Source organism: Genypterus blacodes, unplaced genomic scaffold, assembly GCF_046128005.1.
Source record: "Genypterus blacodes isolate CSIRO-AG114 ecotype Tasmania unplaced genomic scaffold, CSIRO-AGI_Gbla_v1 ptg000039l_1, whole genome shotgun sequence".
NCBI classification, from domain to species: Eukaryota; Metazoa; Chordata; class Actinopteri; order Ophidiiformes; family Ophidiidae; genus Genypterus; species Genypterus blacodes.
Window position 1 is genome coordinate 1,951,669 of NW_027466852.1, and position 13,539 is coordinate 1,965,207.

The 13,539-nt window shown below is 41.0% G+C and overlaps 1 protein-coding gene across 2 annotated transcripts in view; it reads left to right on the forward strand.

Moving 5' to 3' along the window:
• The first annotated feature begins 12,721 nt into the window (after positions 1-12,721).
• inpp4b (inositol polyphosphate-4-phosphatase type II B) overlaps positions 12,722-13,539 on the forward strand; it is a 104,401-nt gene continuing 103,583 nt past the window's right edge. Inside the window, exon 1 of one of the 2 annotated variants that reach the window (XM_076147813.1) lies at positions 12,722-13,035. In XM_076147813.1, coding sequence (XP_076003928.1) covers positions 12,951-13,035 — 85 coding nt within the window. In that variant the 5' untranslated portion in view covers positions 12,722-12,950. The remainder of the gene's footprint in view (positions 13,036-13,539) is intronic. The other variant, XM_076147805.1, reaches the window with a different exon arrangement.

Sequence of the window (13,539 nt, forward strand, 5' to 3'; positions counted from 1 at the left end):
TATATATAAAAGCACTTAACCTTGGTGTTGAGTGCTGTATCCAGCCACATGTTACATGCATGAGTAAATCCATTTACAATGACATAAACTACGTCCGTGACTCAAACTAAATGCATGCTGTCTTTGGCCAATTTCAATCTCATTACGGTTTGTGTATTTATTGCCTGAATCAGAGAATAACCCAAGACTGAACATCCGTGTAAATGTACTGACGGTGTCACCAGCTGCATCTTCACAGATTAAAAACTTGCGATTGTTAAGTAATCCCTCACAGATCATACCACCCTCTATACAGGCGCCCCAATCAATCAGTAGGATTCACCAGTGCAGCAACCGGGATAAAACCCTCTCTCTGGCTTCCCACTGTTAAAAACATCCCATTATGGTCACAGGAATCCATAACAGGACCAGCAGTGTGGGTAGCAGGATCAAACATGGGTCCCTGCAGGATTGGCAGAATTAAAGCACCAAATTTTAGTTTTGTTTGTTTATCATTTGTTTTCTCTCTCTGTTGCAGGTGTACATGAGCACCATCTTAGTATCCATAAATGAAAAACAAGTATCCAGTCCACAAGCAGCTGAGACCCCATGCTTGTACAGCAAAGCTAGAATTACTGTTGTTTCCCATTGAGGAAGTTGCTGCACTGATGGTACCTGTATTAAATCCAGGAAAAAATATGACTGTCTCACCACGGCGCAATACCCAGTGAGCCTCATTTAGGCACAGTAGCTCCAGTATCAGCAGGTACGCATGGACACACAGGCTTAATTAAGAAGAATGTGATGCCACACCGATGCACTTTAAGCCCATAAGGACAGAGCTGAGGCGACACAGACAAGCCCTCAGTGTCCGTGAGTAACCACAGAGGTTGAACTCAAGCATGTTGTGCGTTCCAGTACTGTTGAGGCGGACATAAAAATGTGGTGATGAACCGTACATGCCTGTGTTAGCCTGTGGTAAATGGCACGAATGGTTTTATTGGCTATCAAAGCAATTCATAGTAATGGGCAAACCATTGGGAGTCAACCAAACTCATTTCATAGTCAGCCTTTTGAGTCTTATGTAAAGAAAATTCCCTCTTACATTTCATACTCTGCTGACTCTTGAATTATTGCCTTAGGTTGTTGCTGTTTCTTCATTTGGAAAGAACAGCCAGATGGAGGAAAATGTTGCTATTTTGAGATCGTGTAGCCATGCAAAGCTATGCAGCGTCTTCTTGAATAGCGGTTATTTAAGCATTATGACATTATTGGTCATACATATGGAGAACACAGATGCTGTCAGTTGTAGTGCCTGCTGCTGAGGGAAAGATTTGTACATTGACTAATATAGCAGTTGAGATGATAGTGTCTTAATTTCAGAAAACAACACGGGTGAGGGAATGTGATTCACTCTAATATACGGCAGAGTTGATTCATCATTGCTGCAGCTGCGGAAACTTTGTCTGTTTTTTTAGCACCTGGGGGAAGCAGGAGTAAATTTGCGGTGCTCATTGAAAACAGTTTGATCATGCAGAGAAAGAGAGCGAGGAAGATTAGATCAGTTAATTGCTGCTTTTTTTATCATGATAGATCACACTGAAGACGCGGCAGCAGCAATATGCATTAAATCAAATAATACATATTTCACACCTCTTTTCATGCTCTCCCCCTCTCGCTCATTCATTAGTTTGCAGAATGAAAATCTCCCAGACTGACTTTTCATAATTCCACTAAGTCTTAACTCAACAATTATGCAGTAGGCCTCTATTTACAGCCATCGTTTAATTTGACGCACAAAAAACTAATGTCATGGAGCAAAGTGGGTGCAGTGCAATTAAAACTGCAAATAACAATCACACACAACCTGTGAATCTATTTAGCACATATTTGCCACATTTGAGCTGCAGTTGTGAGCGAATCCTGCTTCCCAGTGAAACAGCTTATCCTGAACCTGAACCACAGCAAACACAACACCTCATAACAATTTTCTGTACAACCCACCGCTCCACATGGTTTCTTTACACCTAGTTTGCACATATCTACACCAGACACACTGACACACGGATAATGTCCGCAATTGTTCGCCCGTCAGTAAAAAAATAAAAGCATGTGTTACCTGGTGAGTTTTGTCTGCTAGGTGCTGCTCCTTCTATATTCCTGACAGATATTAGTCCATTAGCTGCAGTGTATTCACACAAATGCACTTTGGCACGTGCACCCTCTATTGACCGGCTGCCGCTGTTGTGTATTGAATACGCAATGAATGATGATGAAAATTTGGATCACACTGAGACACTTCTGGGTTTGTTTGTCTGCATGTGTGTTCTCTTTTATCAATGTGGACAAGAGGATCCAAATACTGGCGTAAGCATCCCATCTGCCACCTGTACCATTAGCACATTTCAGTCCAGTCATCCAGTATGGGGGAAATCACCTCCATGAAGTAACAGTTTGGCACCCATTTAGGAAACTACAGCAGCCTCACGGTAAGGGGCGACCCCGCATACTGCTACTCTCTAGCTACCCATCAGCTTCCTCACTAATCTGAAAAGCGCTGTGTAATGCTTCCGTGGACGGGCTGCTGCTAAACAAATGCAAGGAGCAGTAGGAGCTGTGTATGCCTGCTGTCGATCCCTGACAGCGGGCTGCCGAATCAGGGGGCTACTCTCTCAGCTGCCTCCCTGCCCTACCCCCAGCAGCAGCCTGGATCAAGCCGAGAGCTGGCACCTCTCACGTGGATGTGTTGTGCATTTAAATGTAATTCTTTTTAAAAATTTTTATGTGAGGGAAAGCAGTGAGAGGAGATAGTAGAACTTCTTTAATTTTTGTTTATTTAAATTTGGCAGTCTTCCTCCTGGCCTGGTATGAGGCCCTTACAGGCAGATTACTTTTGTTGCAGCTTTGTCACTGTGCCTTAGATGCTGATGGCAATGATGAATTGGAATCGGTCCCTGTTCCTACCTGCAGTATCTGCACTGTATCTGTATCTCCCTCTGTATTCCCTCTGTCTCCTGCAGGAGGTCTGGCCTTTCCCCAATTTAGCTTGTTCCTTCGACGCACACTGACAAAATAACATTCATTATCTACAAATGAAATTAAGTTATGCTGTACTACAGATGCAGTCTGTAACTTTTTACAAGATGCATTTTATTGAATTAGTTGATATTAAATCCTTCCAGTGAAACAGAGAACATTTTACTGCTGGAATCCGATTGTTCTTCTCCTTCTTTTCTTCCATGCGCCAATAGTTTCGAAAGTGCCTCAACATCCGCTTCTGTGTTCCCCTGTTCAGTTGTTGTGGACATCTTCAGGAGCAAAGTTAACAAGCTTTTAAAACAATGACGTACGCTAGTGTAAATGTAAGGTACAAACGCTATTATGATACAGTCGTTGATGCTACAGCTAGCATTAGCCTAGCTTACTTTATTGGAACAATTTAGGGCCGTCATTGTCTGTATCAGTTTACTGTTCAGTCACAGTGCAAAGCAATCCAAAAACCTTCAATAGAACTTCTAAACCCTTTAAAGCAGCAATGTTAAAGCTTGGCTGTATTTTTGACTTTTATATCAATAGCTTTCCCCAGGATTCATTGAAAAACCTGGAAACAAAGCACTTGTGTTCCCATTGCTCCTGGCCTTATTACTCCACACCAAGGATTGGCCAAATGATGCAAGAAGGGTGTCAATGTAAATCTTGGAAGCTCTGCTATTGGATGAAACTGCTGTCGATCAATTCAGAGTAGGAGGATCAGAGTTAGATTCACTCAACGTGATTTGTCAGTTTGACCCTCTGTCCGCTGTATCCTTGCTGAAGATATTGCTTCCAGCTTAGATTACGTGACAGCGCCCCCAGCTTGTTGGTGATCGTCTCAGGACATTGCAAGCTTGAAAATGCTGGGGAGTTAATTAATGGAAGTTATGACTAAGAGAATGTTACGAATGTTACGATGTCACGTGAAGATTTGAAATGCGCCACTGGGCAGACAGCTGATGTCTGGGCTCTGGCTTGCTGCTCTGTGGTTGTGTGAAGCTAAAGGCTAGACAGCCTTCTGGGCTAGGTTGGCTAAGTGCGTTTCTGTTGTGAAATATCATGTTCACTTTTATGGCTGTCTTATGGAAGTTTGTTTGTGTGTTGTCATAGCATGAGAAAAAAGAGTGGTGGATTCTTGTATGTTCTTTTCCAAAAATTGAAGGCAGGTAGGATATTGAAACTTGTCTATGTCTGTGGCATCACTCTGCTGATTTAGAATGCAGTGTTTTATGCAGATGAGGGTAATTATGGTTTATTTGAAATTAATATTGATTTGGGACAGGAATGTCCCAGGCGAGTCTCAACATTACAGAACAGGGGGGCAGTATTTAAGCTTTGCAACGATTGGCAATCAAACCTCGTAAAAGCAGAGAGGACATAGGACTTTATTGTCACTGTCATGCATATTGTGTGAGCATGAAATACATATTCCAAAATATTCTGTCGTGTTTCGTCTGTGTGTAGCAGAGATTTTATTCTGATGAATTGTGTTCCTCTTCCTGTTTTGTTTTAGGGTATTTGTCATAATGGAAGGCCACATGCTGTACTGAGGTCTTCAAGCACCTGAACTTCAACTCCAGCAATAACTTAGATGTTTCTTTTTTTTTTCCATTTCTACCACATACTTGGCTATTTATGGAATAGCCAAGATTCTGAGAAAATAAATCCTCTGCAAATGTTCTCTGTATTCAGACCTGCTGCTGGGCTGGAGACTTTCCACAATCTGTAAACCAGCAAATCAATGAATCCTGCAGGCTTGTGTGAACTAAAACCACCATGTGCTCAGACCCTCAGACCCGCCCAATTAAGTTCACCTTGATTGGAAAAAACATAACAGATTAGGATCAATATACAGCAATGTTCCAATTTAGTATTTTATTTTATCTCTTTAGGTAAAATATTCAAATGTCTTCATAATTGTAGCATTTCAAGTGTATCAATTTCTATTATATTTCAGTTATTATATATATATATATTTCATATATTATATTTCTATTACTTGCTCCACTGCAGTGTGAGCAGGGCTTGTGACACTCAATGACAGCAAGAACCTGCATACCTGAAACAGTGTGAACTTAAGTATACTGTATTTAGAATCAGTTTGGGTCAAAATGCCAGAGCAAGGAGCTGGATTCCTCCCAACACTATATTTAAAAATAATAAATACACAATTTGTTTTTTTTACTATTTACACTTTTGTTTTTAGATTGTAAATTGTAAAAAAGATTGTAAGATTGTCTCGCATTTCTCCCCATCATATACTCTAGGTACCATATGAAGTACTTATGTATGTAATTGTACTACCTCTAAACCTGTACTACCTGCTGCCCCCACAACCAAATCCAAATTGTTATTGTACTGTGGATCCTCTTGAGTTATGGAATATTATGTGTCTTTTCAGTAGTTATTGTTGGTCTACATTATCTGTGTATCATCATAAGTCTTTTTTCTTGACCAGATTGCTTGTTGCGGACTGTAAACTGTAAGCTGATACTGTTAATGGTAAGGTGAAAGGCCTATTGCATTTATGAAAAGCAAAACAGCAAATTGGAAATATGATGATGCATAGTATTCATTCTAATTAGTTAGAATTACTAATTAAAATGGCAATGTTTAGTATGCACTGTAAAATGATAAGGGAAATGTAATTGTGCATAAAAATGTATTCCCTGGTATTTGTACATAATTTCTCCAGAATGTTCCACACACACAGCAGCAGCAGCTTTCACTCCATCTCATGTGTTCTCTGCTTGGAGACTCAATCCAGGCCTCTGTCGACAGCGTGTTTGTGGAAGCACCGTGTTGGACGCTCCATCAGAGCCCAAAGCGGACACAATGTTTGGTTGATGGATCAAAATGCTAATCTGCTTGGCTTGTGATAACGCAACCGTACATTACTGCAAATCTGTTTTGCATTGAAGAGGCTGAAAATTTCAAGGAGCAGGTGTGAAATGTAATTTGGAGCTGACATTGTAGGTTGTATAACATGAGTTATACTGCAGTGGTCCATTGTGGGGTTTGATAATGGCATTACTCAATGATTTATTGAGTAATGCCAATAATTCTCTTGATTCTTTTTTAATCCTGAATTCTGAGCTTCTATTCGACAACTGAATTCTTTGAACTCAATGGAATTTACTTCTTCAGTTCGTCAGGGAAGGATAGGTTGAATTTGAGGGTCAACTGTGAAATGTGAGAAGTCCCATTGTTTGGTTTGGTATTTTTAATTATTAATAATTATTATTATTGGAGGGGAATTTTATCATCATACTTTTTAAATCTATTCTTATTAAGAATCATAAGAAATCAGTATTTTTATAGTACTAATAGCAAGTGATTACCAGATTTGAGTCAACAAATAGAAGCAAAATTGTTCATTTCAAAATGTACACATCATGTTTGAACATTCCATTATTTTTCAGAAGCTGGCATCAGATGTTCTTGGAATTGTATAAGAAGTGTGTCATGACAAGAGCAGCTCTCATTTCTCTCAGGCTTTTCTCAACATCTGGATTTGGGGGGCAATTGAAGCAGCCCAATACAGAGCCTTTGCATCTGCTGCACTCTTCCAGAGAGTCTCTCGCCTCCTCTCTGGTCCAAACTGTGAGCCTGATGACTTTTCAGCCCGCTCTTCGTGTGCTGCTCTTACCCTGTGCGGCTTGGCCTAGATCTGCATTCATGGCTGCTTCCACTACCTCTGTTTGTCTGAGAGCACCCTGCCTGTCTGGATGCCAAAGTTTGAGCTCTGTGCTGCCTGAGAGACAGATGCTGACGTTCTTTGTGGTCTTAAAAGAAATCCTTCATCATAAAATACCTCTTAAAATTTCTGAATCCTTTCATTGTTCTCACTCAATCCTGTCTATTCAGATTCATTTAAATGAGTTCAGTCACAGATCACTTCCTTTGTTTTAGCAAATTTGCTTCTATCGGAAGTTGAGAAGAAGAATTGCCTTGACTCACAAAGTGAATTCAGCTGTGAGAAATTGTGAGCGTAGGTAAAACTCTTGTGATTCTTGTATGTGACTTTTAATATCAGAGATTCAAAGGAATAAAAGATTGGGCTTGAGCTCTGGAAGTCTATTTCTATATCATGTCCACTACAAAAAGGAAAAGAAATCATTGTACTTGAATGACACGGAGAACATGGGGGTTACCTCTATACTGAAGCTTTGTCACGGACAGACACCGTGTAACATGTCCACAGAGGAACAATTCTCTCATAACCCAATATCCAGACAATCAGCCTTAAGCAAAGAAATCACTCAGCAAGAATGATGCATGGGTGTCGGCACAGTAGTGTTTGTCTCGTTTTGGCAACCAGGTAACACAGACTCATAGTAGAAATTGCTAATCTGTGTGTCTCCTGTGCTTTCCCCATTACTGATCCTGTTGGGGAGATTTAGTGTGGAAAACCATTTTGTTTTCACTGTGTTGGAGGCAATGCCTGCAAAGCTGAAGTCCTATTTATCCTTTGTCAGACTATTATATGTGGAGAAAAGCCATTGCTGTTCAGCTTGTCCTGCAGCAACTATGCCATTATGGCTCATTTAGTGGAAGATAGTTCTAATCAAACCACCATTGACAGTTAGCAATTAGCCTAGATGCCAAGGAGGAGAAACGGCGGCAGATTCTAGTGACGGTGTGAAAGCAACATAAGCATACAGTATGCAAACAACATAAACCTGCATTGATCATGAATGGGTTACCTGCTAGTAAATACACATTTCACTTTATATTTCCATTTAGAAACAGTAATTGCGAGAGGCTTTGGTGGGGGAATGCAGCACTAATGTCAGTAAACATTCCAAAAGCTTTTCCAGAGAACGTAACAATTGTTAAACTTTTGAATCTAATTGAGACGGGATAATAAGACTAATAAGGCTGAATAAATTACTAAAGGTATGAGGAGGTAAAGGATCTGGCCCAACTAGAACAGTTTGGATTCTAGGTTCCTCTGAACAGACTGAACTTGTCATGAACTCTACCAGGGGGTTCAGGACCTGAGAACAAACTTGAGACCCCTACATACTTAATCAACTAATAGAAACATTTATAACCAAAACATTTTAAGTGATGTTCGTTTGAATGTTTGTGGTACAGCAGACACCATCCCTCTCTCTCTCTCTCTCTCTCTCTCTCTCTCTCTCTCTCTCTCTCTCTCTCTCTCTCTCTCTCTCTCTCTCTCTCTCTCTCTCTCTCTCTCTGCAACAATGAGATTTTGAAATGGGTTCGTTGAAAATGTCCTGTTTACTGCTTGACTACAGGAAAAACAACACATGCAGCATTTAAATTGAAGGGCAATGAGGTGTTTGTCCCTTGTGTTCATGGAATATAACTTTAAAACATTGAGGTTAAACCTGTTCAAGCTTTAAATCATAATTAATGCTTGCTTGCATAGGAGTGACAACAAGGCAGACTTAGACATTGCAGAAAAACATATTGTGATACTGCTCAAAACAAAAGCATAGACTAAAATGAAAATATATAAAATGAATAGTGGAAAGTGTGTGTGTGTGTGTGTGTGTGTGTGTGTGTGTGTGTGTGTGTGTGTGTGTGTATGTGTGTGTGTGTTTGTGTGTGTGTGTGTGTGTGTGTGTGTGTGTGTGTGAGAGAGAGTGTGAGAGAGAGTTGCCTTTGCACATTTAATGGGCTACAGCTGCTCGATCCGCTTCATTCAAATCACAAAAGTTCAACCGACCTTTTCCAACTTTTCAGGCTTCTCCGACACACTGGAAGTGAGCAGCATGGGTGTGAGTAGCAGGGCAGTATAACAGAATGCTATACCGGACATGACAACGCGTGATGAGAAATCAATAGTTGCATCTCCTCGCATCCTCCGAAAAGAGAGCGAGTGAAAAGGAAAGGGGGGTGCGATGGGTGTCACATCATTTTTAACGTGAAGAGAATCCATGTGGACCATGACAGTCATTGATTGTTGGTCCCATTCGCCCAGATGACACAGATGAATGCAGATAATGTATGGAGAGACACTCTGTGCTTTATTTTTCAATTACGACACTGTAAAGAGATATTTATTTGTTCATTGTACCCCCAATTACATCAGTGCTATAAGACATGCTAATTACTCTCATTTGTTCTAGTTCTATTAATAATTTTAACCTTTTAATTGATCGATTTGAACCAAGACGGTCATTCAGATTGCCAGTTGAGTATAATTAGTGATAATCGTTAAAATGTGACACTGTTAACATCCGTGTTGACATGTGCCATTGTGTCTAATGAGTGCATTGTCTGCTGAAAAGACTATTTGCAATGAGAAATTGAACCTGTTTCTAGAGCAAGATGGTTCCATAATTACCCAACTGAAAGTGAACAGCATTTGTGGCCACATATCGTTGAACTCATTGATTTACACGTGTTACTACTGGCTCCTCACCCAAGCAAAATCTTTTCTACATACTCTAATGTCTCAGATCTTTTCACACACAACCAATACTACTTCTTCCATTCTATATCTGTTTGTGCCACTTGCTGTTTCAGTGTTCAACACACTGGTGCGACAGAACTGAAACTTAAAAAAAACACAGACTAAATTTAACACAACAGTAATATGTGGTATTGATGTATGTAAGTACGTGGCATAAAAACAATGTGTAAGGAGGTTTTGGACACTAAATGAAGAGTGCATTGGCAGGTATGTTGCTCTGCTCTCCTTATATGTTAAAGCTATACGACTTGGAAGGCTCCTGCTGAGGCTTTTGCTGACCTGCAGCTGTGTATCACAAGTGGAGGCTACTTGCTTCCCAGTTTCAACTGTGAATCAAGCTATTGGTTCTCCTCAGTTAATACTGTGAAGGAGTGTATCACAAATTCTAATGGGCTTCTAGTGCTATCGGAATGGGTAAATGTGAGGATCTATTCACCTGGCTTTGGGGCCGAATAGCTAAAAAGGGCATGTTTATTTTCCTTTCCTCTCCTCAGTGTGCTTGTTCTATTCTCCCTCCCTAGTGCATTGTCTATTGATTTTTTCCAGCCCCCTCTATCAGTCAGGCTTTAATAAGACAACACATGTCGCCTTAAAAAGAAACGTATTAGAATGTTAATGCATCACTCCAAAGACCCTGGTGCCTCTCGGTGTTGCGTGTGCGTGTGTGTGAGCGTGCACGTGCTTGCCAATACACACAGATTTAAATTAAAGCAGAAGAAAGTAGTGTTCATCTTGATGGTTTCAGGGACTTAAAGGGGTTGGAGGAGGAAGAATATGGCAGTAAAGGGATGAAGGGAACAGGATAGAGAAAGTCGTAGAAAATGAAGAAGAAACCTTCCAGTGCAGAGTGGATTCATCTTCTGTCTTATTGCTCCTGCAGGGACCAATTTATCTTCATTTGGGTTTTTGGCACCAACCCCAATCCGGACCAACAGCCTAAAAAAAAAGCACATAATGTCAACATGGCTCACTAGCTTACACGACCAGTATCAAGGGTTCAAACAGCAGGACTGTTTAAAAACCTATTACCATTATCACCAGTGTCATTAACAAAGTGTACTAACAAAACACAAGGGATGTGCAGTGTACTTAATAAAATTTGGAATGTGTGATAAAGAATGTGGTTTTAAAATCCGACCTTTCCTGTCTTTGCAAATAAACCTCTATCTATTAAAAGTATACCTTCAAATTTGACCACTTTCATGTCAAAATATCGCAAATGTTTCTCATAAAATGGTATTTAAAGTCAATTAATTTTTCATTATCTATATGAGAACATTTATTTAAAGGTTCTCTCTCTTTACAGCAAGTGTCAGCCAAGTTACAGCCTAAAGCAAGTATCAGGTCTGATTTTGATGGAAACCCGACTCTTTAGAAAAGAGTTTGAATATTCTAAAACGATTTGGAAAATATTAGGCAGCAATTCAAAGCAGAATCTGGTGCTTTAATTATCTGAGTTGTCCTGGCTGCTATGTTGCTGTTCTGTGCTCATATGTGGAAAGTCAGACGAGAATAACGTTCTTGTCAAAGCAAGTTTAACATAGTAGTTGTAACAGAGCATATGTGGAATTTAACTGCTTAAAGGTCATTATCAGCTTTAGGGGTGGGGTAACGCGTCGACGTAAATTGACTACTCGATAACGTAAATACGTCGATTTGCATAACCGTGCGCCGACGCGTCCTAATGACGTAGGATGGCTGCGCCAGGTAGAAGCATGCACGCAACCAGGAAAAGCTGCGGCGAAACAAGCCGCTCCGGTCTTAAGCATCGCAGAGCGCGTTTTCAGGCGGCTCTTTGCCGGCTGACGTGTGGCTAGGCAAGCCGCAAGCGGGTCTTTGCCGGTCTTTGCCGGTCTTTGCCTGACGTGCGGAAACGCAAACTGACCTGCGTCTGATGTATTTTTGTTGTTGAATGCAGATTGCGCTCGATCACTTTTACTTGAATTGAATAAGCAATATGTTGGATTGTAAAACGGAGATTATCAGTCAGAAGGTGGCTAGTTTGTTACATTCGTTTGTTTTCAAGAGAAGATAATTGAAGAAAACATTGAAATATCAATGAGATAAGTTTGCTATTATTTTGGGGGAAATGATTGTTATATTGCGTATAAATATAATCTATAGATTAATCGACTAATCGAAAACAAATCTGTAGATTAATTGTGGAAAAAATAATTGTTAGCTGCAGCCGTAATCAGCTTTCATATTTTTATCAATATATTATCAGTCATTTCTCTTTCATTTTCAGTCCGATGTTACATCTCTGATGTATTTTCAAGACATTCTCTACCTCTCGGGTGTCAAGGAAGCTCCCACCGCGTCTTTATCGAGCTTCTTTTTTTCCCGCTTTGACCACGCTGTCCTCTCGATTCAGCAGGGTATAAATTAACATTGATTCTTGATACGGATCTTACTGTAGCATCGTGGCCTTGGTGGCCAAATAACGAACAATAACCTTCACAGTATGAGTGGGTGGAGAGGTGGTGAGGATAACGAATAAAGACAAAGAGGAAGCGAGGCTGAGTGGGAGAAGAACATTATTCTCCTAATGTGTCTCCACATTATACAGAGTTGCTGATAAGATATGTTTGGGATGATGTGCAATAGCCACGCATGTCCAATACTGCTGTTTTTCCTCTTAATGACTCACCATTACCTCCCTCAGTTTCTTCCCCTTAACCTGTTGATTGAACCCTTCAGTGGAGTTACCATACTGGGTTGCACTCAAGCATTATGTGGAAAATCCAGCTGTGCTCTCTCTCTCTCTCTCTCTCTCTCTCTCTCTCTCTCTCTCTCTCTCTCTGTCTCTCTCTCTCTCTCTCTCTCTCTCTCCATATGTAACTTCTATAATCACCGTACAATGCTGAATTCTCAGTGTGGAGCTCAGCAGTCAAGATGCTAGCTAATTGTTTTACTGGTAGAAAAGGAGAAGGGACAGCGTGGGGAGCTGGGGATGAGGAGGGAGCCAGATGTCAGAAATCACAGGGACCCCCGCTGCTGCCATGTCTGGATGCAGGAATGGCTGTGTGATAAAGAGAGAGCAAAGGAAAGAGAGAGAAAGCAGAGTTCTGTCTTTCAGGCTGTGTTGTGCTGTGCAGCCGGGTCTAGGTGCGCTACTGACAGCTCAAGATTGATGGATAGGACTGTGTATCGCACATAGCATCAATTCTGTCCTGCTTTCTATTTGATTCTGAGTCCCTCATCACTCCTCCCTCCCTCCCTCCCTGCCTCTCTCTCTCTCTCTCTCTCTCTCTGCCACCATACCAGGTCCCTCTCTTCTATATTAGTTTCCAAAAGGCATCTTTAATGCTGCCAGAGAGCACGCTGTGAGGCAGCAAGACAGCAAGGTTGGAGGATTGCTATCTCCGTGGCAGCAATTCCGATTGGTGTGTGATACGTGTGAACCGGGGAACTGGACTGGACTGTGGTGATCCGTGGGAGAGGAGGTGGAGGAACAGGAGGAGGGAGTACGGAGGGGCGAGCGAGACAGATGGAGGACGGCACCCAACACCTGGGACACTGCATGGTTGATATGAAGGAGCTGAGCGCCAACCCAGAAGGACTGACTGCTGCTGGTGAGCTGTCTGCGTTGTCTTTCTCTGTCTCTTAATCTGCCATTAGTTCTGATTTGTTTTCCCTTTTCAACTATTTCTCTCCATACTTGTCCTAATGATGTCTAGTTTTGTGTACTTCCCTTCTATTCATGTGTGTGAAAGAGAGGGAACATGGTGGGGCCAGCAGGGAGGGGGAAACACTCATTTCAAATGCATGTGTGGTTAATATTGTATTATCTGGATAATGCACACATCCCTGAGGGTCATAGTTTTGCAATACTTTGTAAAGAACATTAATTATGTATTACATTATCATGTTTACAGGTGTTTGTTGGAAATTAATTGAAATTTTAATGTCTGTGGCCAGGTCACGCAGGAGTTTTAGAGCAATAACACCAGGATTCTGCAGAATTAATCTGAGAGTGTAATTAGTGCCGCACTACATATTTCTAATTAAATCTTCAGTTTGTGGCGTCCTTGCATTTTGGTTGAAGGAATCTGCATTACCTTGATTTGAGTCATATG